Below are 24,086 nucleotides of genomic sequence, written 5' to 3'. Positions count from 1 at the left end.
AGTGAAATATTTGGGACGCGTCGCCAGACATAAGGCTAACCGCGCCTCGAGAGATGTCAGCCGCACTTAAGACGTACGCATGCGCCATCCATTACGCCGATTCAGAAGCTAACGAAGCGGAGGACGCCTTCTCCTTGCGCATGCTCAGAAAGCAAACACCCGCGGCGGAGGCCAGCTTTATTTCTCGCTCCGCGAGGCGCAAGCCTCGACGCGTGCTGCGCCTGCGCGTTGTCTACAATGACTAAGGAGCAAAGCGACCCGCTGATTCTTTCGCTTCCCGTGATCACGGCGGCTAACTGCGCCTGCGCGGGGGCAGGTTGCCCCGGAAGTACTCCTGCGGTGGCTCGCACTCCGGTCGCTGGAAGCAGCCCTTGCATGCTGCCCCCGCAGACGGCTACCCGGTCCGCTGCCCCCGCTCTTTCTTTTTCTACGCCGCCATGTCCCGAGGCTCCAGCGCCGGGTTCGACCGGCATATCACTATCTTCTCCCCCGAGGGACGCCTCTACCAAGTAGGTGAGTGTCTGGCAAGAACCGCCCCGTCATGGCCCAGGGCCCCTCCTTCCCTCCTCTCCATAGAGTGGGGGTGGGGAAGAGGAGGAGCGTGCACAACAATAGGAACAGCCGCCCCCGCTGCCCTGTCTAAAGTTAGATGTAAGGAGCAGCGCTTTCCCTTCTGCCTTCGTCGCTTTCAGGGAGATGATGCTCCTCCGTGTCAGAGAGTTGGGTGTCTTGCTGCAAAAGATGGGCAGCCTTGCGCAGCAAGAATGGCCCCGTTTAAAAGCGAAACTGAAACAAAGCAGCCCCGGCGCAAGCCAGGATGTTCTCTGACACTAGTTAGATGGGAAGGGCTCATATAATACCCTTTAATAAGTGTTAACCTTTTCATAACTAAGTTACACCTACTGGAATTTCCTCTCTTATACAACTGTTTAATGTTCAGGATCTTAGACTTCCCTTGCTTCAGGTCACTCTGTTCATTACAGGTTAGACTGGGATGTGCAGATGTAATTGCGTACAAATAGGTTGTATACTGTCACTTTGGTAATAAGTAGAGTCCCAGTAACTTTTACAAAACTAGGTTGTGATCATAATAAATACCAGACCACTTTAGGATAACAGGCTCAGAAATAAAACCTTTAAGGTGGGGGTGGCAACCTGTGGCCCTCCAGATGTTTTGGCTTACAACTCCCATCAGCCCTAGCCAGTGTAGTCAGTGGTGAGGGCTATTGGGGGTTGTGGCCCTCCAAATGTTTTGGACTACAAATTGCCCACTCCTGCGAAGATACTCAGAATCAATATGTATGGTGGTATCTAGAGTTCATCATTTTTGCTGTTATGGGTGAGGACATCTTTTACACATGCCAGCAAGGTGATGCTCAAAATCCTACAAGCTAGGCTTCAGCAGTATGCAAACCGAGAACAACTGGAAGTACAAGCTGGGTTTCGAAGAGGCAGAGGAACTAGAGATCAAATCGCCAACATTCGCTGGATCATGGAGAAAGCAAGAGAATTCCAGAAAAACGTCTATTTCTGCTTCAGTGACTACGCTAAAGCCTTTGATTGTGTGGATCACAACAAACCGTGGCAAAGTCTTAAAGTGATGGGAGTACCAGACCACCTTACCTGTCTCCTGAGAAACCTCTACGAGGGTCAAGAAGCAACAGTAAGAACCGGACATGGAACAACCGATTGGTTCAAAATTGGGAAAGGAGTACGACAAGGCTGCATATTGTCGCCCTGCTTATTTAACTTATGTGCAGAGTACATCATGAGAAACGCCAGGTTGGATGAATCACAGGTTGGAATTCAGATTGCCCGGAGAATTATCAACAACCTTAGATACGCGGACGATACCACCCTAATGGCAGAAAGCGAAGAGGATCTAAACAGCCTGTTGCTGAGGGTGAAAGTGGAGAGTGCAAAAGCTGGTTTGAAACTCAACATTAAAAAAACTAAGATCATGGCATCTGGCCCCATCACTTCCTGGCATTTAGAAGGGAAAGAAATGGAAGCAATGCCAGATTTTATTTTCTTGGGCTCCAAGATCACCGCAGATGGTGACTGTAGCCATGAAATTAAAAGACGCTTGCTCCTTGGGAGGAAGGCTATGGCAAACCTAGACAGCATAGTAAGAAGCAGAGACATCACCTTGCGGACAAAGGTTCGTATAATCAAAGCTATGGTTTTCCCAGTAGCAACGTATGGCTGTGAGAGCTGGACTATAAGGAAGGCTTAGCGCCGAAGAGTCGATGCTTTCGAACTGTGGTGCTGGAGAAAACTCTTATGAGTCGCCTGGACTGCAAGGAGGTCAAATCAGTCAATCCTAAAGGAAATCAACCCTGAGTGCTCATTGGAAGGACAGATACTGAAGCTGAAGCTGAAATATTTTGGCCACCAAATGCGAAGAGAAAACTCCCTGGAAAAGACCCTGATGCTGGGAAGGATTGAAGGCAAAAGGAGAAGAGGACAGCAGGGGATGAGATGGCTAGATAGCATCACCGATGCAATGAGTATGGACTTGAGCACACTCCGGGAGAGAGCGGAGGACAGGAAGGCCTGGCGTGCTATGGTCCATGGGATCACGAAGAATCAGACACAACTTAACGACTGAACAACAACTACAACAACTACCTAATGCCTTTCTCGGTGCTGAGCTTTTTACTAGCTTTTTACTTTTTTCTGATTAGCAAACTTGCTAAAAGTGGGCTGGATGAAACAACTACAGTTGGCTACAGAATCGAACTCAAAGAGTGCTTATCATTGGGAACTGGGGAGAGGTAACGAGCGGGGTACCACAGGGCTTAGTCCTGGGCCCAGTGCTCTTCAACATTTTTATTAATGACTTGGAGGAGGAGGTGCAGGGAACGCATATCAGATTTGCAGGTGACACAAAATTGGGCAGGATAGCTAATACCCTGGAAGACAGAAACAAAATTCAAAGCAATCTTGATAGACTAGAGCACTGGGCAGAAAGCAACAGAATGAAATTTAACAGGGATAAATGCCAAGTTCTGCATCTAGGAAAAAGAAACCAAATGCACAGTTACAAGATGGGGGATACTTGACTCAACAATACTACAAGCGAGAAAGATCTTGGAATTGTTGGAAATCACAAGCTGAATATGAGCCAACACTGTGATGTGGCTGCAAAAAAGGCAAATGCTCTTTTGGGCTGCATTAATAGAAGCATAGCTTCCAAATCCCGGGAAGTACTAGTTCCCCTCTACTCAGCACTGGTTAGGCCTCATCTGGAGTACTGTGTCCAGTACTGGGCATCACACTTGAAGAAGGATGCAGACAAACTGGAGAGGGTTCAGAGGAGGGTAACGAAGATGATCAGGGGCTGGAAACAAATCCCTGTGAGGAGAGACTGGAAGAACTGGGCATGTTTCGCCTTGAGAAGAGAAGACTGAGGGGAGATATGATAGTGCTCTTTAAGTACTTGAAAGGTTGTCACAGAGAGGAAGGCCAGGATCTCTTCTTGATCATCCCAGAGTGCAGGACACGGAATAATGGGCTCAAGTTACAGGAAGCCAGATTCCGGCTGAACATCAGGAAAAACTTCCTGACTGTTAGAGCAATACAATAATGGAACCAATGACCTAGGGAGGTGGTGGGCTCTCCCACACTGGAGGCATTCAAGACGAGGCTGGACAGCCATCTGTCAGGGATGCTCTGACTTGGATTCCTGCATTGAGCAGGGGGTTGGACTCGATGGTCTTATAGGTCCCTTCCATCCCTACTATTCTATGATCCTATGACTAAGTTTAGCGGCAGTTCCCGCAATGATGTCAGGATTTTGCATATAACTGCCTTCTTCCTTAATAGGGGGGGCTTTGAGGTGAGATGTAGAAGATGTGCAGTTTGCCTGTGGCATTTACTGTTGTCTTTTTAACTAGAGGCTTAAGGAATGCTATTGTATTTCCAAGATGGTTCTAAACCTCAAATGTCCATGTTATGTTCCTAAAGCTCAGGTGTCCATGTTATGATTATGAATGCCAGTGATTCAGAGTAGGGTTAATAGGTCCATGCAATCCAAGGGAAGAGCAATTTTCCGTAAGAAAACAAAAATAATTTCAGTGCCTGATAGTGAAGAAAAATACATCATGTAAATGTGGAATGAGAAAAATGTAAATCGTCATTATCTGGATGTCCAAATGCTATATAGAACTATGAAAATCTAGCGCATGCTTACATTGATTTCAAGTTGTGTAACACTTTGTACAAAGTACTGTTACAGACATAAATAATTGGCTGTCGGTGAGAGTCAGAGCATTTAGATGCTACTGCTGCTATAACATTATTGCCAAATATCTGACTGTGTTTAATGTACCATTAGAATATGCATTTAAGGCCATAAACCAGGGGGGCCTTACATCAGTAGCTGTTCGTGGAAAGGACTGTGCAGTTGTCGTCACACAGAAGAAAGTACCTGTAAGTAATGACACTGTGGCAAAACCTGCAATGTCTGACCTGATTTCTCCCTGATAACATGCCAGGCTAGTGTGTATCCTTGTTGATCTGTAATTATTAAATCCACTACTCTTTGTTCTCATTATTGAAGTGTGATAGAGTGCTTTGGAGCATCAAATGAGCTCATTAAGAACTGGGCTTGGAAATTCTGGGGCAATACAGTTAGCCACTCATCTTGTGTAGTGTTGCTGCTTTTCCAGGTGCACAAACCAAAAGAGGAGACTGATAATTGTTCTGATAAAACTGCATGCTGGGTTAATTTCCCCAAAGTTAAGGACTTGGCTCTTTTATTCTTGTCCATCAAATGTGTGCCTGGCATCAGTGTTTTATTTGCTACTGAAATAGCTGATCGTTAAAGTAATAACAGGTTCTTCCACAACGTTAGCCTAGCTCTAATGTCACGCAAAGTGTGATGAGAAAAACCCACAGCAAGTGTTCTTCTCCAGTGGAGCTAATTAACCACTTGTTGTGTTGTCCAAACCGGCAAACTGTGGTTAACGTTAACTATGACTTGTTTGAAAGAAGCCAACTTAAAACCATGCTGGAGGGAGGAAAGCATACAAACCTGAGGCTGTTCAGACATGGCCATTCTAAAAGCTCTTTGTTTCCAGATAATAGGCATTCAGGATTTACACCACACCATCTTCTTCCCATACTAATAGTACTGGGCTGCAGAGTTTTTAGAAGGTGGTGTTGGTGGTTTTAAAGGTGACATTTTAAGTTTTTCCTTAATGAAGTAGAAACCTCATTTTATGTTAGCGATATACTGTTGACAGTGACTTTTGTTTTATCTATTAGGACAAGCTACTGGATTCCAGCACAGTGACTCACTTATTCAGAATAACTGAAAATATTGGATGTGTAATGACAGGAATGACAGGTATAAAAATTACCTAGATAGCAAATGGCTGGGTGACCTACAATGTTGATCTGAAGCTGATATTTCGGACTTTATTTTTTGTTAAATATATAGTGAATCTTAACATTTCATAGCCTAGATGATGATGCAAAGGCATTGCATGTAGTACCACCTCTGTAGTTCCTGGATGAGACATCAGCTAATAGTCCTGCGAATACTTTTATCCCAGAAGATGGGATAAAAAATTGCTACATAAATAAATCGAGACCTTGGAGGGGTAGGAGTTTCAATATGTTGTACCTTTTACAGGAAACAAATTAGCTTCGTATTCAGATATTAGTGGACTTTTTCTTGGGAATGACTTCAGTTCTTTTTTTTTATTGTCAGCTGACAGCAGGTCCCAGGTGCAGAGAGCCCGTTATGAGGCTGCAAATTGGAAATACAAGTATGGCTATGACATTCCAGTGGATATGCTGTGTAAAAGGATTGCAGACATTTCTCAGGTCTACACACAAAATGCTGAAATGAGACCTCTTGGTTGCTGTAAGTATAGCAAAATATAAGCTGAAAATAACATTTCAAAACTTTGGGAAGCTACTGCTGCAGTCCTTTGGGGATTGGGCTGTAAATGCATAGAAAATCTCATCCTATCCAAGCTGGGTGAAATGGTATGGCTAGCACAAGATTCATGTTTTAACAACAGCGTAAACACTCCGAGCATTCCCGTTTATAGTTGGTGCTAGGCCTTTTCTCTGTAGCCCATAGAACTGTCTAACGTAGCAGCACAGGCCTACTTCCTGTTTCTCTGTGGTTCCCATGTCTTCCAGCAACAATATAGGCCATTAGTACAACTTTCTGGAAACCTTGAACCTCTCAGGAAAGTGCTGCTGTATTTTCCTAGAGAATGGTAAGTAGGAAGTGCAAACACTGCTCTCCCCCCCCCCCCCCGAAGGGAGTTTCTCATAGAGACACTCATGCCTTGCGTGTCTGGGAAAAATAGAACCAGAGAGGTACTTCGTCTGTAAGCCCATTCCAGCTTTCAGAAGCTTCCATGAACTGAAATAAACAAAAGCGAAGGGTCTGTCCAGACCAGTCATCTCACATTTTTATCCCTGATGTTGTACTAATATTTGCATGAGGTATGGGAATGACTTCAGTATTTTTTAAAAAATTATTTATTTAAAATATACCGTGGCCGCCTTTCAGGGCAGAAGCCGTCCCAAGGCGGCTTACAGCAATAAAATACATAAATACAGTTAAAATATTAAAAGTGACAAAAACAACAATAAAAGCCAACAATAAAACCAGCAACAATGTTAACAGCTTTGACAGCAACAATAGGAATCGTATCATAAGAAGAGCAAGGTAAAATAATATGTTTTCAAGGCCTTCTTAAAAATCTGCAGTGGTGGCAGCTTGTTCCAATGGCAGCTTGTTGCCTCCGATGGCAGCTTGTTCCAGTGGTGTGGGGCCACTACAGAGAAGGCCCTCTCACGTGTGTTCACCCACCTGACTGCTCTCAAAGGTGGGCACATCAGAAGGGCCTCTCTTTCTGATCTTAAAGTGCAGGCAGGCTGATATGGGTGAAGGCGGTTCTTCAGATAACTTGGTCCCAAACCATTTAAGGCTTTAAAGGTCAAAAACAGCACTTCAAATTGGGCTCAGAAACACACCGGTAACCGGTGCAGCTGGCACAATATAGGTGTTATGTGATCAAATCGGCTCACCCCCACCAATACTTGGGCAGCCGCATTCTGCGCAAGCTGAAGTTTCCAAACCATCTTCAAAGGCAGCCTCAAGTATACCACATTACAGTAGTCCAGCCTGGACGTGACTAGCGCATGGATAACTGAGGCAAGGTCTGTCCTGTCCAGATAGGGCTGCGGTTGGCGTACCAGCCTAAGCTGGTAAAAAGCACTCCTGGACACCACAACCACCTGGGCTTCCCCAGTTAGCTTAGAGTCCAGGAGGACTCCCAGACTGTGCACTTGGTCTTCCAGGGGGAGTGCAACCCCATCTAAGACCAGTTGTAAACCTCCATCCAAAGTAGTTGTTTTCCCAACCCACAGTACCTCCATCTTGTCTGGATTAAGTTTGAGCTTGTTCACCCTCATCCATCCCAAAACAGCCTCCAGACACTGGTTCAGGAGTTCCACAGCCTCCCTGGGATGTGCAGATGGAAACGAGAGGTAGAGCTGAGTATCATCCGCATACTGATGGGTTGACGTTTCAACCCAAACCTCCTGATGAATTCCCCCAGTGGTTTCATGTAGATGTTAAAAAGCATGGGGACAAGATAGAACCTTGCGGCACCCCACAGGCTAATGGCCATGGGGTGGAGCCAAAGTCCCCTAGCACCACCACCTGAGACCACTGCTCCATAAAGAACCAGAACTACTTTAAAACTGTGCCTCCCAAGCCCAGTCCAGATAAACGATCCAGAAGGATACCATGGTTGCTGGTATCAAAAGCTGCTGAGAGGTCCAGAAGAATCAACAGGGTTCTTCTGGATCAAAATGGCTTCCTTTCTTCAGCATTGCAGGCTTGGGTCTATCCCTTCCCCCTAAAATTGTTAACCTTGAACAGTTACACGTGTAGACACCCCAATACATTTGATTCAGTGCGCCAAAAAAGGAGGGTATCTCAACAGAACAGTGACATGTACTGTCTGTATTGTCAGAGTTAGCTGCATGTGGGGTGCACAACAGTTGAGTGAGGTTACAAAGGCAGGAATTGTATCTGCTCAGTCTGAATAGAAGGTACAGTCTTTTGGAATTCTTTTCACATAGCAAAATTGCATCTGAGTGTTAATTATGGTTGCTGACCACTATTGATGGGTGTGTCTACTCTAGATTACAGTATTTATCAACCATCATTATCTCAGTCTTGCCTGGTTTCAGAATTGTTTAAGATTATTAGGTTGTGTAACAGACTTGCAGAGGCCTTATGCCTGTTGTTGTTGTTCAGTCGTTCAGTCGTGTCCGACTCTTCGTGACCCTATGGAAAATAGCACGCCAGGCCTTCCTGTCCTGCGCTCTCTCCCGGAGCATGCTCAAGTTCATATTCATTGCATCCGTGATGCTATCTAGCCATCTCATCCTCTGCCGTCCCCTTCTCCTTTTGCCTTCAGTCTTTCCCAGCATCAGAGTCTTTTCCAGGGAGTTTTCTCTTCGCATTAGGTGGCCAAAATATTGGAGCTTCAGCTTCATTATCTGTCCTTCCAATGAGCACTCAGGCTTGATTTCCTTTAGGATGGACTGATTTGACCTCCTTGCAGTCCAGGCGACTCGTAAGAGTCTTCTCCAGCACCACAGTTCGAAAGCATCAATTCTTCGGTGCTCAGCCTTCCTTATAGTCCAGCTCTCACAGCCATACATTACTACTGGGAAAACCATAGCTTTGATTAGACGGACCTTTGTCGGCAAGGTGATGTCTCTGCTTCTTACTATGCTGTCTAGGTTGGCCATAGCTTTCCTCCCAAGGAGCAAGCGTCTTTTAATTTCATGGCTACAGTCACCATCTGCGGTGATCTTGGAGCCCAAGAAAGTAAAATCTGTCACTGCTTCCATTTCTTCCCCTTCTATATGCCAGGAAGTGATAGGGCCAGATGACATGATCTTAGTTTTTTTAATGTTGAGTTTCAAACCAGCTTTTGCACTCTCCTCTTTCACCCTCAACAAGAGGCTCTTGAGATCCTCTTCGCTTTCTGCCATTAGGGTGGTATCGTCTGCATATCGGAGGTTGTTGATAATTCTCCCGGCAATCTTAATTCCGACCTCTGATTCATCCAACCCGGCATTTCTCATGATGTACACTGCATATAAGTTAAATAAGCAGGGTGACAATATGCAGCCTTGTCGTACTCCTTTCCCAATTTTGAACCAATCGGTTGTTCCATCTCTGGTTCTTACTGTTGCTTCTTGACCCTCGTAGAGGTTTCTCAGGAGGCAGGTAAGGTGATCTGGTACTCCCATCACTTTAAGAATTTGCCACAGTTTGTTGTGATCCACACAATCAAAGGCTTTAGCGTAGTCAATGAAGCAGAAATAGACGTTTTTCTGGAATTCTCTTGCTTTCTCCATGATGCAGCGAATGTTGGCGATTTGATCTCTAGTTCCTCTGCCTCTTCGAAACCCAGCTTGTACTTCCGGTAGTTCTCGGTTCGCATACTGCTGAAGCCTAGCTTGTAGGATTTTGAGCATCACCTTGCTGGCATGTGAAATGAGCGCAATTGTGCGGTAGTTTGAACACTCTTTGGCGTTGCCCTTCTTTGGAATTGGAATGTAAACTGACCTTTTCCAGTCTTGTGGCCACTGTTGAGTGTTCCAGATTTGTTGGCATATTGAATGCAGCACTTTAACAGCATCATCTTTTAGGATTTTAAATAGCTCGGCTGGAATATTGTCATCTCCGCTAGCTTTGTTGTTACTAATGCTTCCTAAGGCCCACTTGACTTCACTCTCTAGGATGTCCGGCTCAAGTTCAGTGACCGCACTATCATGGCTATCAGGGACATTCAGATCTTTCCTGTATAGTTCTTCTGTGTATTCTTGCCACCTCTTCTTAATCTCATCTGCTTCTGTTAGGTCCCTGCCTTCTTTGTCCTTTATCATGCCCATCTTTGCACAAAACGTTCCCTTGAGATCTCCAATTTTCTTGAAGAGATCTCTAGTCTTTCCCATTCTGTTGTTTTCCTCGATTTCTTTGCATTGTTCATTTAAGAAGGCCTTCTTGTCTCTCCTTGCTATTCTCTGGAACTCTGCATTCAGTTGGATATATCTTCCCCTTTCTCCCTTGCTTTTCGCTTCCCTTCTTTCGTGAGCTACTTGTAAAGCCTCATCAGACAGCCACTTGGCTTTCTTGCATTTCTTTTTCTTTGGGACGGATTTCGTTGCTGCCTCCTGAACAATGTTACGGACCTCTGTCCATAGTTCCTCAGGCACTCTGTCTATCAGGTCTAATCCCTGAAATCTATTCCTCACCTCCACTGTATATTCATCAGGGATATGATTTAGGTCATACCTGAAAGGTTTAGTGGTTTTCCCGACGTTCTTCAATTTAAGCCGAAATTTTGCAAGAAGCAGCTCATGATCTGAGCCACAGTCAGCTCCAGGTCTTGTTTTTACTGACTGTATGGAGCTTCTCCATCTTTGGCTGCAAAGGACATAATCAATCTGATTTCGATATTGACCATCTGGTGACGTCCATGTGTAGAGTCGCCTCTTGTGCTGTTGGAAAAGAGTGTTTGCTATGATCAGCATGTTCTCTTGGCAAAACTCTATTAGCTTTTGTCCTGCTTCATTTTGTACACCAAGGCCATGCCTGCCTGTTATCCCGGTGATTTCTTGACTTCCTACTTTAGCATTCCAATCCCCTATGATGAAGAGGACATCTTTTTTTGGTGTTAGTTCTAGAAGGTGTTGTAGGTCTTCATAGAACCGATCAACCTCAGCTTCTTCAGCCTCAGTGGTTGGGGCATAGACTTGAATTACTGTGATGTTGAATGGTTTGCCTTGGATTCGTACTGAGATCATTCTATCATTTTTAAGATTGTACCCCAGTACTGCTTTTCCCACCCTTTTGTTGACTATGAGTGCTACTCCATTTCTTCTAAGGGATTCTTGCCCACAATAGTAGATATGATGGTCACCTGAATTAAATTCGCCCATGCCTGTCCATTTGAGTTCGCTGATTCCCAAGATGTCGATGTTCAATCTTGCCATCTCATGTTTGACCACCTCCAGCTTACCTTGATTCATTGATCTGACATTCCAGGTTCCTAAACAATATTGTTCTTTACAGCATCGGATTTTCTTTTCACCGCCAGACACATCCACAGCTGAGTGTCCTTTTGGCTTTGGCCCAGCCGCTTCACTCTTTCTGGCGCTACTTGGAAATACCCTCTGCTCTTCCCCAGTAGCATATTGGACACCTTCCGACCTGAGGGTCTCATCTTCTGGCGTCATATCTTTTAGCCTTGTGATACGTTCCATGGGGTTTTCTTGGCAAGAATACTGGAGTGGGTTGCCATTTCCTTCTCCAGTGGACCACATTTTGTCAGAACTCTCTGCCATGACCTGTCCGTCTTGGGTGGCCCTGCACGGCATAGCTTATGGCTTCACTGAGTTACGCAAGCCCCTTCGCCACAACAAGGCAGTGATCCATGAAGGGGATCACTTATGCCTGTACTGCATACTTTATTCTGCACTTAACCTTCCAGTCATGATCAGATGTGCATTTGAGAAGCATCAAATGAAATCTGTGCATTTATTAAGAATTGGAAGTTACTTCCAAGTTAAACAAGTCTAATTATTCTCACAAATCTCCTTTCAAATGTTATGTAGGACTGCAGTGGAAGATGTTCAGGATTTCTTCTGCTTTTATGCCTGCCCTGCTTTCTAATTTGAAAGTTGGCTTTTTAGGAAATGTAGATTTTAAAGACGGGAATGTATTTCAAATAACATTTTAAAATGGAGAAGATTATTCCATATAAAATGGAATATTGAGGTCTAGCAAAATAAACAATCAAGTTTAAGGCTGCCTATATCATAATGCCATTATACAGATTTATGGTACAACTACAGTCAGGGCCAGAAATATTGGAACAAGGATAACTGTTTTGGCAGTTGGCCTCTGCACACCACCACATTGAAGTTGAAAGGAAACACACCCAGATGGGAGCGAAGTCAGGACTTTCAGCTGTAATTCAGGGGGCTTGACAAAAGTGGGGCACTAACCCTTCAGGAAGGACAGCCAGTGGCATTCACACACACCCATCGTTGGTGGCTCATAAGTAATGGAGGAATGGCTGACAAGCAGCTGCATGGCCAGGTGTGGCCTGTTTCCTGGGTACCCCATGACCAATCAAGCAGATAAAAGGCCTGGAGGTGGTTCTGAGTGTTACATTTGCATTTGGTAGCTGTTCACTGGAACTCCCAACATGAGGTCCACGTCCACAGAGGTGTCCATGCGAGTGAAGGAGGCCATCATTAGGCTGAGGAAACAAAATAAACCCATCAGAGAGATAGCAAAAACAGTGGGAGTGGCCAACACAACAGTTTGGAACATCCTGAAAAAGAAGGCTTTAACTGGCAAGCTCAGCAACAGCAAAAGGCCTGGAAGACCACAGAAGACAACTAAAGTGGATGGCCGCAGAATTCTGCTCATGGTGAAGAGGAACCCTTTCACAACATCTAGCCAGGTCAAGAATGCTCTTACGGAGGTAGGCATGTCATCATCAACATCTACAGTCAAGAGACGGCTTTATGAATGTAAATACAGAGGCTTCACAACAAGGTGCTTAACCATGGTAATGCTCAAGAACAGAAAGGTCAGATTAGCCTTTGCCAGCAAACACCTAAAATGCCTGCCCAGTTTTGGAATAAGATTCTTTGGACTGATGAAACCAAGATTAACTTGTACCAGAATGGGAAGAGAAAAATATGGAGAAGGAAAGGAACAGCTCATGATCCAAAGCATACCACATCATCTGTCAAACATGGTGGAGGCAGTGTTATGGCTGCCAATGGAACCGGGTCACTGGTGTTTATTGATGAACTGACTGCTGATAAAAGCAGTAGGATGAATTCTGAAGTGTATAGGGCTATACTTTCTGCTCAGATTTAGCCAAATGCTGCCAAATTGATAGGATGCTGCTTCATATTGCAGATGGATAATGACATACAGCAAAAGCTACCCAAGAGTTTCTCAAGGCAAAGAAGTGGGATGTTCTTCAATGGCCAAGTCAGTCACCTGATCTCAACCCAATAGAGCATGCTTTTCACTTTCTGCCTTCAGCATTGTCTTCAGTAAGACCCACAAACAAGCAGCAGCTGAAGGCAGCTGCAGTGAAGGCCTGGCAAAGCATCTCGAGGGAGGAAACTCAGCATTTGCTCATATCCATGGTTTCCAGACTTCAGGCAGTCATTGACTGCAAAGGATTTTCATCCAGGTATTAAAGGCGATCCTTAAGTTTGAAATGATGTTGGTTTGTTCCATTACTGATGAGCCACCAACGATGGGCGGGGGGGAGGGGTGCATGCCACTGGCTGTCCTTCCTGAATGGTTAGTGCCCCATTTTTGTCAAACCCCTTGAATTACAGCTGAAAGTCCTGACTTCGCTCCCATCTGGGTGTGTTTCCTTTCAACTTCAGTGTGGTGGTGTACAGAGGCCAACTGCCAAAACAGTTATCCCTGTTCCAATATTTCTGGCCCTGACTGTAAACTTGGAATACTTTGTACCATTCTGGTTGCTAGACCTCAAAAAAGAAACTGTAAAGCTAAAAATGGTACAGAAAAGGACAACAGAATGTTCAGGGACTGTAGCATCTCCCATATGAAGAAAGGTTACAACGTTGGGGATTAATTAGTTTTGAAAGAGGGTGAGTAAGGGGAGGACATTATACGATAAAGGTGTATAAAATTGTGCATGTTGAGAGTCTATAGTACTAGAACCTGGGGTCATCCAGTGAAGCAGAATGATGGGAAATTCAGGGGAGATAAAAGGAAGTACTACTTCACACAGCACAAAGTCAGACTATGGAATTTGCTGCCACGAGATGTAGTAATGGCCATCAACTTGGAGGCTTTAAAAGGTCATTAAATAAATTAATGAAGGTGAGGCTATCAAGGGTTGCTCTTTGTGATGGCTGTTTATTACGGGAGGGTGTTATTGTGCTCATGTCCTTCTTGTGAGCATTGGGTTAGCCACTGTGGGAAACAGGATGCTGGACTACGCCTTTGTTTTGATCTAGCATGGCTCTTGTGTTTCCTAGGAAGCAGATGGCTCTGTCTCTGTATGGAGTCAATACAGCATTGACCCCACAGTCCACTACAATTAACAGATTGTGTGTTGACAAAGGTGACTCTTCCAGCAGTGTGTATATGCACAGGGTTGTACAATCTTTGGCTGGCCAGGCACTTGTCAGCCCTCCCCCCACCTTTCAATCTTCCTGCTGTAGTTTCCCAAGGGAAGGGCTGGTGTGGAGCAGGCTGCTTGGGTGCAGCAATGCCCAGCACACCCACAGCTGCCTGCCTGCCTTTCTTGAAGGAAGGACAGGGAGTATGAATTGTTCAGTGCTGCCTAGAGCCACCCAAATCACCTCCAGGCAGCAGCATCCAGCCCTCTGCCTTCCTTTCCTGCTTCAGCTGTAAAAGGTGGTGGGAGATGGTTGCTGGTTGAGCCCTGCATGGTCAGTGTTGTATGGGCACTTTGGCTGCACAGTTGCCAAAGAATCCCCAATCTTCTTCCCAACTTTGGAGCTGGGGAGTTGACAGGCATCACCGTGCAGCTGCCCAAATTCCTGCCCACCTCTGCAGCTTCAGAGTTGGTAGGAAGGCTGGTGGTTCATCACACTCGCCATAGTGAGTGGAGTTGTTAAAGCCTAGTTATCTATGTCTTGCCTATTAGCATAATAATGGGAGTGTGTAGAAAGCCTTGACTAGGAATGAGATTCCTAATAATTAGAAATGTTAGGCTTGTTTAAAATACTACTTTAAAACTATTATTTCTTCAAAGGTGTGATTATGATTGGCATTGACGAAGAAAACAATCCTCAGGTATACAAGTGTGATCCAGCAGGATACTACTGCGGGTTTAAGGCCACAGCTGCAGGAGTCAAACAGACCGAATCCACTAGCTTTCTTGAAAAGAAAGTGAAGAAAAAATTGGACTGGACATTTGAGCAGACAGTGGAGGTAAGTAGGGGTGTACGAACCCCACTCACCCGAGTCCGCAGGATGGTGGTGATCCGTTCCTCCCCCCAGAATCCTCCCTGGCTGGCTCCACTCCGCGGCAAGTCCGCGGAGCCAGCAGCCAGGTCCATCCACTGCCGGACTTCTGTCCCCTGCCAGTCTGCAGACGCAAATGGCATCCGACGTAGCAGACGCCATTTGCGTCCCTGCTCTTTGCTGTGATAGGCTACGTAAATCTTTACATAGCCTACCACGCGAAGGGACAGGGATGCAAATGGCGTCTGCTACGTATACTGTTAAGTGAAAATATTGCACAGTGACAATGACCGCACTGAAGAACAAGAGTGGAAAACATGCCATTGTTCCCCTCCACAACTCAAACATGCTCCATTGCTATGGATTGTAACCGAGGCTGGAAACAGTCCTACTGACTTACCTCTAGGGATGGTGGAGAATTCTGCTATGGACTCCAGTGAGGCCAGATTCTAAAGAATCTGGCCCCCCGGAGTCTGTGGCGGAACGGACCACTCACCTCTGCCACCCCGCGAAGTTTGCGCCGTCTGGGTCCGTCCGCTTACTCTGCTGCACGTCTGCAGACGCAAGTGTCTGATGTAGCAGACGCCATTTGCATCCCTGCTCTTTGCCGTGATAGGCTACGTAAATCTTTACATAGCAGACGCCATTTGTGTCCCTATTCCTTCGCGCGTAGCCTATCACGGCAAAGAGCAGGGACGCAAATGATGTCTGCTACGCCAGACACCATTTGCATCTGCAGACCTGCAGTGGAGTGAACGGATGGACCCAGCCGGCGGCAGGTAGGATCCGGCTGGCGCAAACTTCGCAGGGTGGCAGAGGTGAGTGGTCCATTCCGCCACGGACCCCGGGGGGGCAGATTCTTTAGTATCCGGCCTCATTGGAGTCCATAGCGGAATTCTCCACCATCCCTAGAGGTAAGTCAGTAGGACTGTTTCCAGCCTGGGTTACAATCCAAAGCAATGGAGCATGTTTGAGTTGTGGAGGGGAACAATAGCATGTTTTCCACTCTTGTTCTTCAGTGCAGTCATTGTCACTGTGTGATATTTTCTCTTAACGGTGTCTAGATTGGAACAAATTTGGAGCAAGTGATGTAGTCTTATCACTGCATCATGTAGGCACACACTTTCATGTACTGTGTGCATGTTTCACAAGTCTGTTCTATAAAAGCTAGGAAATCCTCCCACGCTGACTCTTAACTGCCATCTTACTTTCATATAACATGTTCCTGCCAGTTGTGGTTTAACGTTAAGCAGCCTTCATTAGGTAAAACAGTTGAACACACAGGCAGACTATAAGCACTTGTGATAAGTCTATGGTGGGGTGGGCAACATGTGGCCTTCCAGATCTTGTTTAAGCCAGGAATTGCCATGGACGGGCAGAGTATGTGAGGTTCACGTGAGCCATTTCTGCTTTTAATTAACAACCCAGGAACGCCCTGTTCCTGGGTTGTTTCATGACATGCAAACCTAGAAGCTCCAGGTTGTTTATAGGTTAAACAGCCCAGTTGTTGATTGAAAGTGGAGATGAGAGTGCAGGAGGCAGCATGCTTGTTACTTCGCTCGTCCCCAGCAATTCTGGAGTTAAACAACCCAGGAATTGCTGCTGAGACGTGCAAAACAGGTCTTTTGTACCTTTAAAACTTTACATTTTAATGTTAGGGTTGCTTAATTTGGATCAGCCTTCTCTCCAAAATCACCTGAGGTACCTGCAAATGGGTTTAGTTTTCATTTCTACAGTGCCTGTTGAGACTTGGCACACAGAACCCAAAGGGTATTGTTAAAAAGAGTTTCACAAAAATATTGGTAGGGATGAATATATTTGAAACCCAATATGACAATTACATAGAAAAATCAGAATAGATAATTAAATATGCGAGTTTTACAAGTATACCGGTTTATAAGATGTTTCAAGACTTCTTCAGAAAAACATTTCTCAAACGCTTCTTCAGAACAACATTTCTTCACAGTCTTCTTCCTTCAGAAAAGCACCATACAGTTCTTGTTCCAATTAGTCTCAGTTGATTCAAGTGAACTTAGAGTTGACTATAACAAATAAGGATGTTTATTATCTACATACTGAAAATATACAGAAATGTGTATAAATTTTTTTAATGAAAACTTTATATAAGAAATTATTTGCTTGAATTAAGCAAAAAATCTCACCCTAGAGAATATGAGGCAACTCCTTGGAGAGAACCTTCCTTAGGGAGATAAATCTCAACTGATATGATTCCTCATAAGCTTTAACCTTCAACTGTAGCGAAACATTAAAATTAATGAAGAATGCATTTTATGAAAAACATGTAAAAAACTTCCTCAAAGAAGAATTACCTTGAAAAGGGACTGGGCTGCTGAGACCAGAACCATTTCTTGCAGCAATCTTCCTCAACAAGGATGTTTGAGTTTCTGCTCTGAATGGAAGCTCTGCCCTACCTTGTTTATAAGGTCAAAGGAGCCAGCTGTACAAAAATCTACAAGGATCTTAAAGGCCCAGCATTAAACTTGTTAAGTCACATATTGAACCAATTGAGTCTTTTACAAGCATCTGTTTGATTTATAAATCCTTACTGGTACATAAAAGTGGAATATTGTCTACAACAATACAGATACATCTGATTTATTGTTAAGACTATTAGGTGCCATCATGGATAATTTGTAAATCCAGAACTCCTCTCTCTGGGATATCAATACATATAATGGCATGCGTGTAGATGAAGTAGAATGAATTTGTTCCAGTGCAAAGGATCTAAGATCAGCGGCCTGATGATGATGTACTATAAAATATGATGTTAGAGGTGCCTCAACCACCAACCTCTGGATCTTGCTCTTGTGTTCAATTGCATGCTCTCAATGATCTTGTGGTTTGTCCAATATATAATTTGGGGCATGGACACAAGATACCATATACTACAAAGAAAGTGCTGCAAATTGTAAATGATCTCAAACTGACATTTTTTTGATCATGTGGATTGCAAAATTAATTTCCAGGCATTGAGGATCACATGAGCAGGGTCTGCAGTTGTAGTGGCCTCTATTGCCATATGAGTGGATATCAGTACTTATTGTTATTTATTAAATTTCTATACCTCCCCATAGCTGAAGCTCTCTGGGTGGTTTACAGAACTTAAAACATTAATACAATATACATAATTTAAAAGCCATTTACATAAAAATGCAGACAGTATACACAAACAGCATATAACTAAAAACAACTTTGAACTGTCAGTCATAACTAAAGACACATCCAGGGCCAATTAAAGCTCAACATGTGCTGCCAAATGCCTGGGAAAAGAGGTAGGTCTTAACCTGGTGCCAAAAAGTTAATAATGTTGGTGCCAGGCGGACCTCATTGGGGAGCTCGTTCCACAGATGGGGGGGCCAGCACTGAGAAGGTCTTCTCCCTCGTTGCCACATTCCGAGCTTCCCTCAGAGGAGGCACCCAGAGGAGGACCTTAGATGCAGAGAGTAGCGTACAGGTTGGTTAATTTCGGGAGAGGCGTGCGGTCAGGTATTGTGGTCCCAAGCCATATAGGACTTTATAGGTTAAAACCAGCACCTTGAATTAAGCTTGGAAGCATATAGGCAGCCAGTGCAAGCAGGCCAGAGTCGGTCTTGTATGTGCAGACCTTCTGGTCCCTGTTATGAGTCTGACTGCCTCATTTTGCATAAGCTGCAGCTTCTGAACCATCTTCAAAGCCAGCCCCATGTAGAGTGCATTGCAGTAATCTAATTTGGAGATTACCAGAGCATAGACAACCAAAGCCAGGTTATCCCTGTCCAGAAAGGGGTGTAGCTGGGCCACCTACCGAAGTTGGTAGAAGGCACTCCATGCCACTGAGGCCACCTGAGCCTCAAGTGACAAGGATGGTTCCAGGAGGACCCCCAAGCTATGGATTTGCTCCTTCAGGGGGAGTGCAACCCCCTCCAGAACAGGTTGAACACCCTCCATCTGGTCAGCAGAACCACCCACCAACAGCATCTCAGTCTTGTCTGGATTGAGTTTCAGTTTATTAGCCCTCATCCAGTCCATTATCACAGACAGGCACTGATTCAGCACATCCACAGCCTCACCTGAAGAAGATGAAAAGGAGAAATAGAGCTGCGTGTCATCAGCGTACTGATGGCAACGCACTCCAAAACTCAGGATGACCGCACTCGACAGTTTCATGTACAGGTTGACCAGCATGGGGACAAAACTGACCCCTGTGAACCCCATATTGGAGAGTCCACAGGGTCGAGCAATGTTCCCCAAGCACCACCTTCTGGAGCCAACCCTCCAAGTAGGAGCAAAACCACTGCAGTGCAGTGCCTCCCACTCCCAGCTCAGAGAACCATTGCAGAAGGATACCATGGTTAATAGTATCGAAAGGCGCCATCACAATGGACTAAACTGTGTGCTAAATCTGGAGCTCTGCGGAATCCCACTATCTGGGGTATATAACACCTTGGTGTATCCTGCACAATATGCCAATGTTAATTAGCTATCATCACCTATATCCCTGGGCATGTTCTGCACATTCTAGCCAAAATAAGCCTTAAATCTTAACCTCTTTTGTGTATGTATCTCATGCCTCCTGGACAGTGGTATCAGAATGGTTAACTTCATGCTTGTTCATGCATGTCAGCTGCTTTATGGCAAGGCAAAGCTGAATATTGGAAAGAAATGCCTTGTGGCATTTTCTTGCTTTTAAAAAAATGCAACCTCTATTATCGGAACTGTTCCTACTCGTGGTTGATATGTAAAGCTGGCTCTACAAATCCCAATTTCTATATTGTCTTTGAGTCTATACTTTTATACAGAGCAAATGCAAGACTTCTAATGGAATCTTGCTGCTTTGGCAAAAATACTGCCAGCTCTTTTTGGGTTGTGTTACAGCTTGAATAGCTGCTTTTCTAATATGGATGTTTTTTAATTGATATGATCATAATTGAACAATAAGAGCTACTTTAACCTCAAAACAAGTACATTTTTAAAATTATTTGAAATCGTAATCCTAACTGCTAGAATTAAGGTATTTAAGATATTTGTTTTAAATGTGCCTGTGTTCTTACTGTTATGGTACAAGGGACTACCAGTATGTGAGATTTGATGCTTTCTGGTGAGCCCCTTTTAGCCTATGGAAAAAGTGTTGGTCTTGAACCTTAATACAAGGTTGTGCTAAGCCAAAAACTGACTGAGTGGCCCATGGTAATTTCCCATTTGTATAGATGGCAAAGAATTCATGTTGCAGGGTAGTTGTGATGATTGAGAAAAGGAAATGTTATCTCCACTGAGCCTTTGTTTGGGTTGAGCTCAGAATCTAAATTAACAAGACTGAACAAGAAATGACATTTTTAAGATCACAGTTACCCTTAGAAACATTATTGTTCTGAGTGTTTCTGAATAGTAAGTGCAGCTACCACACAAGGCATATGTTAATTGTAGAGGCTGCTCCAAAACTGGAGAGTAATGATTTTAACAAAATTGCCTTACATGCAGTGGCTGGTTTTTAGCTCTGAATATTGCTAGGATCTACGGCACAACTGACATTACAAATCCAAACGGCAAGGATGACTGCAGACTAAGCTGTGCACTACTTCTCAACAGGGATTAAACTGTGCTAAAACATTGCATATGAAATTCTTTTAATTGGGCTTTTTTCATACATTAGCACTAAAGAAAAAAACATGTTTGTATGTTGACTAGCGTTTTTAATTGAAACGTTACTTGCCATGTTTCTAACACATTTTCGTGTATACTTCACTTTAGACAGCAATAACCTGCCTCTCTACCGTTTTGTCCATTGACTTCAAACCTTCTGAAATAGAAATAGGAGTTGTTACCGTCGATAATCCTAAATTCAGGTAAAGTAAAGATGCCTGGAGAACTCTGCTTTTTGCTTATGCCCAACTAAGTTCCCTCCTTCTACAGAAATAGTCTTAATAATTTCTACTTCCTGGCACTAGAATTCAGAGAATTTCATTTTACTATATACTATTGGGTGAATTAGTAAATATGCCTATAACCACTATTCTGGTAATAGGGGGAGGCACTTGAACAGCCCCAATCGCAATTCCAGTGAATGAATCCATGTATATCCATGTAACTAAACTTACCAAATGAGTCTGAACTAGGAAAAAAACAAGGTTCAAAGAGTGAAGTGCAGGAAGCTGTCTAAATGTGTGAAGGATTCTAAGAAAGGAGGGCAAGTGAGGGGTTAGGGTTAGTGAAGAATGGCATAAACACACAAGAACCAACCATGTAAGAACAGTGGGTGACTTTAAAGCAGGTCTGGACAACTTGTGGACTTCAGATGTTGTTGGACTGCCGCTCCCAGTATCCCTCACCTTTGGCTATGCTGGTTAGGGCTGATTGGAATTGCAGTCCAACATCATCTGGAGGGCCACAAGTTGTTCAGTCCTGTTTTAAAGGATCAGTAAGAGCAGCCCTAAACTAGCAGTAAGAGTTTAGTGTCCAGAGAAATGCCTGCACCATAGGAGGTAGAAGTGTAAGTGTATCAGTCAGGAGAATTTACAGGCAATTAATTGTCATAAATAAATTGACATGGAACTGCATTAACAGAATAAGATGTGTTCTTTTCTGATTTAATATTAGCAGTATTAGGTGCAAGTTAGCACAGAATTGACTCCTTGCTTTGAAAGGCCCATGAACTTTGGCTTTCCTTGGTAGGCAACCATGACTTTGCCTCTTCCCTGACATAGGCAGAAGCAGGGTCTCATTTGAAGTTTCATTGGTCTTCAGAGATGCTTGGAAGCAGTGAGTCTTTTGCTCCAAAGCCCAGTACAACTGCAGGCATGAGCCCCTGCCCTTCTCCAAGAACTTCGAAAGAGAGCTCATCCCTGTAATCATGCTGGGCTTCTAAGTTTCTTGGAAGTTGCTCCTTCCAAGTGCCTCTGAAGCCTTGCACAAGGTTAGGGACTAAACGCAGCCTCTCTCACTTGACAAGCATATTTATGATTTTAAAAAATTCACTACCTGCAAGTACTTCTGTGAACCCCTGTTTTATAAATAGCCCATGCAATTGCCAGTGTCAAACAGGCTGTCGGGCTCTGTTCCAGGTTACATAGATTTTCTAATTATGCAGATAATAGAGATTGCTTTTTTAGGTGAAGTATAAACTGTTTCTATTGTTTTCACCCTTCTTCTAGGATCCTCACAGAAGCAGAGATTGATACACACCTTGTCGCTCTAGCAGAGAGAGATTAGCTCTATTTAGAATTCCTAATTCTGTTATTTCAGGCCAGATAATCTGGCAAAACCAAACTTGTTAATGGCTCTGGATTATGGGCTGGAAATTGAATGCTCCCTATCTGATGTATTTCACTCTGTACAAATAAAACTGAGATTTTGGAAAGCTTTGTCCTCGTTCATTGCCAAGCATTGAATTACATGATGTATCAGTGATCCTATGCCTGAAATTTACAGTGTTTTTATAGCTACGAGCATTCCTCCAGTAACCATAGGCAGCAGCTTTGGAAAAGTACCTTCAAGGATAGCTGGGGGTGAATGTACTGCTATCTTAAACCTGCCAAACTAATAGCTATAGCACAGTAACAATGGACTCTCTTCTGGTATTAGAAACCAGATAGAAGGTCTGTTGCACTGCTCTTGTAACTTCTCTAGAACCAGCATTAAATAAAAAGCTTGCAGCACAATCCTGTGCATGTCTTCTCAGAAAAGAGTTTATTTACCAGGTAAAACTGTGTATTGGATTGCAGCCTTAGTGAACATATCTGTTCAATGTATAGTCAAGAGTCCAATAACTAGGATGCAAACAAATTAGTATTAAATTCACATCTGTTAAGGAATAAAAGATTCTGAGCTGTTCAGCAACCTATTACAGCACTCAGAGAACCATCAGAAAGTAATGAAGGTTAACACACTTGAGGATAAATTAGCAATGTCTAGACCTCCTTAAGGTTCTGAATGTGAAAGATATGCTAAAGCAGGGATGGGTAGAAGGCACATCAGAATCTACTGGTAGATTTCGAGGTGATTTGCAGTACATCAGCAAGGGTTTATGACTCATAGTAGTTTAGCCATAGCAATAACAGAATGATTATTTTACTGTTAAGCTACCCCAAGAAAGCTTGGTGTAGCCAAGAGTCGACATTTTTGTGAAAGGTCTGTGAACTCAGTGCAGTTTTAGTATTGAAAACAAAGCCTTCAGCTCAGAATGTGCTCAGAGGCAGCCTGGTTTTTTGCACCTGGCTCTGGCTGGTGAATCTTGATGTTCTAGTAAAAAAAACAAAGTAGATCTGCCCACCCCCGTGTTAAAGCACCGAAGGCAAGATGGTTTTTCCTCTTCAAACAAAAGTTGAGGCTGCTATCTGTTCGACCCACTGGACAGTATAATACAACTTGAGTGCTTACATTTTATCTATGTTTCCATTTCTGCTAGAGCATCTAACTGATGACTGCTGGCCCTTGTATTTCTGAAGGAAAATGCTTTTGTTTCTTTTTTGTCACAGCATGCCCCTGTAACTTGATGTTTCTAAATGTGTAGTCCTAACAATTAGACTGCAAGAATTTTTTCCCCCTTATCACATTACAACTGATGCTAACTGCAGAGGCATCCTGCAGTACCTTGCTTAAATACTTGACTTTTTTTATTTAAGAGGCAGCATACAGATATCATAAACTTTTTCTGGGAGGCTTACAATAAATTAACATTCAAAATTAAACACAAAATGAAACCTTACCTTCAAATGGCCACTACAGCTTGAGGAAGTTCTGTATAATTTGAAAACTCATAGCTGTTGTAAACATTAGTCGCGACTCGCAATAAAGGAATTATTTTACTGCCCCTGTGAATTTTTGTTTCAATGGACTTAACACAGCTACCAGTTTTGATTACCACTTCATTGTGTTTCTTGAGTTTTAGAAGCTGCTTAATGCAAATCTCTCAGGGTGTGGTTGCTTCTGAATCTTTAGAAATGTGTAGTGTTGACCGACAGACAGGAAGTTGAACAGACTCCAGCCACAGGTATACAGGCAAGCTAAGCGTAGAGGCCCGGACTGTGAA

The 24,086-nt window shown here is 43.8% G+C and overlaps 1 protein-coding gene across 1 annotated transcript; it reads left to right on the top strand.

The window, feature by feature from the left end:
• The first annotated feature begins 330 nt into the window (after nucleotides 1–330).
• PSMA6 (proteasome 20S subunit alpha 6) lies at nucleotides 331–22,415 on the top strand. The gene is made up of 7 exons (XM_084843726.1): nucleotides 331–513; nucleotides 4,340–4,434; nucleotides 5,272–5,353; nucleotides 5,720–5,875; nucleotides 14,850–15,028; nucleotides 20,810–20,904; nucleotides 22,210–22,415. Exons 1-7 carry the CDS (start codon nucleotides 438–440, stop codon nucleotides 22,265–22,267), a joined length of 741 nt encoding a protein of 246 aa, XP_084699852.1. The 5' UTR covers nucleotides 331–437; the 3' UTR covers nucleotides 22,268–22,415.
• The last annotated feature ends 1,671 nt before the right edge of the window (nucleotides 22,416–24,086 follow it).

The sequence above is a fragment of the Heloderma suspectum genome, chromosome 1, assembly GCF_057233095.1.
Source record: "Heloderma suspectum isolate Gila_16-S chromosome 1, 16-S_ref, whole genome shotgun sequence".
Classification (NCBI taxonomy): domain Eukaryota; kingdom Metazoa; phylum Chordata; class Lepidosauria; order Squamata; family Helodermatidae; genus Heloderma; species Heloderma suspectum.
The sequence above is the reverse complement of the archived record's forward strand: the minus strand, read 5'-3'. Positions and strand labels throughout refer to the sequence as shown.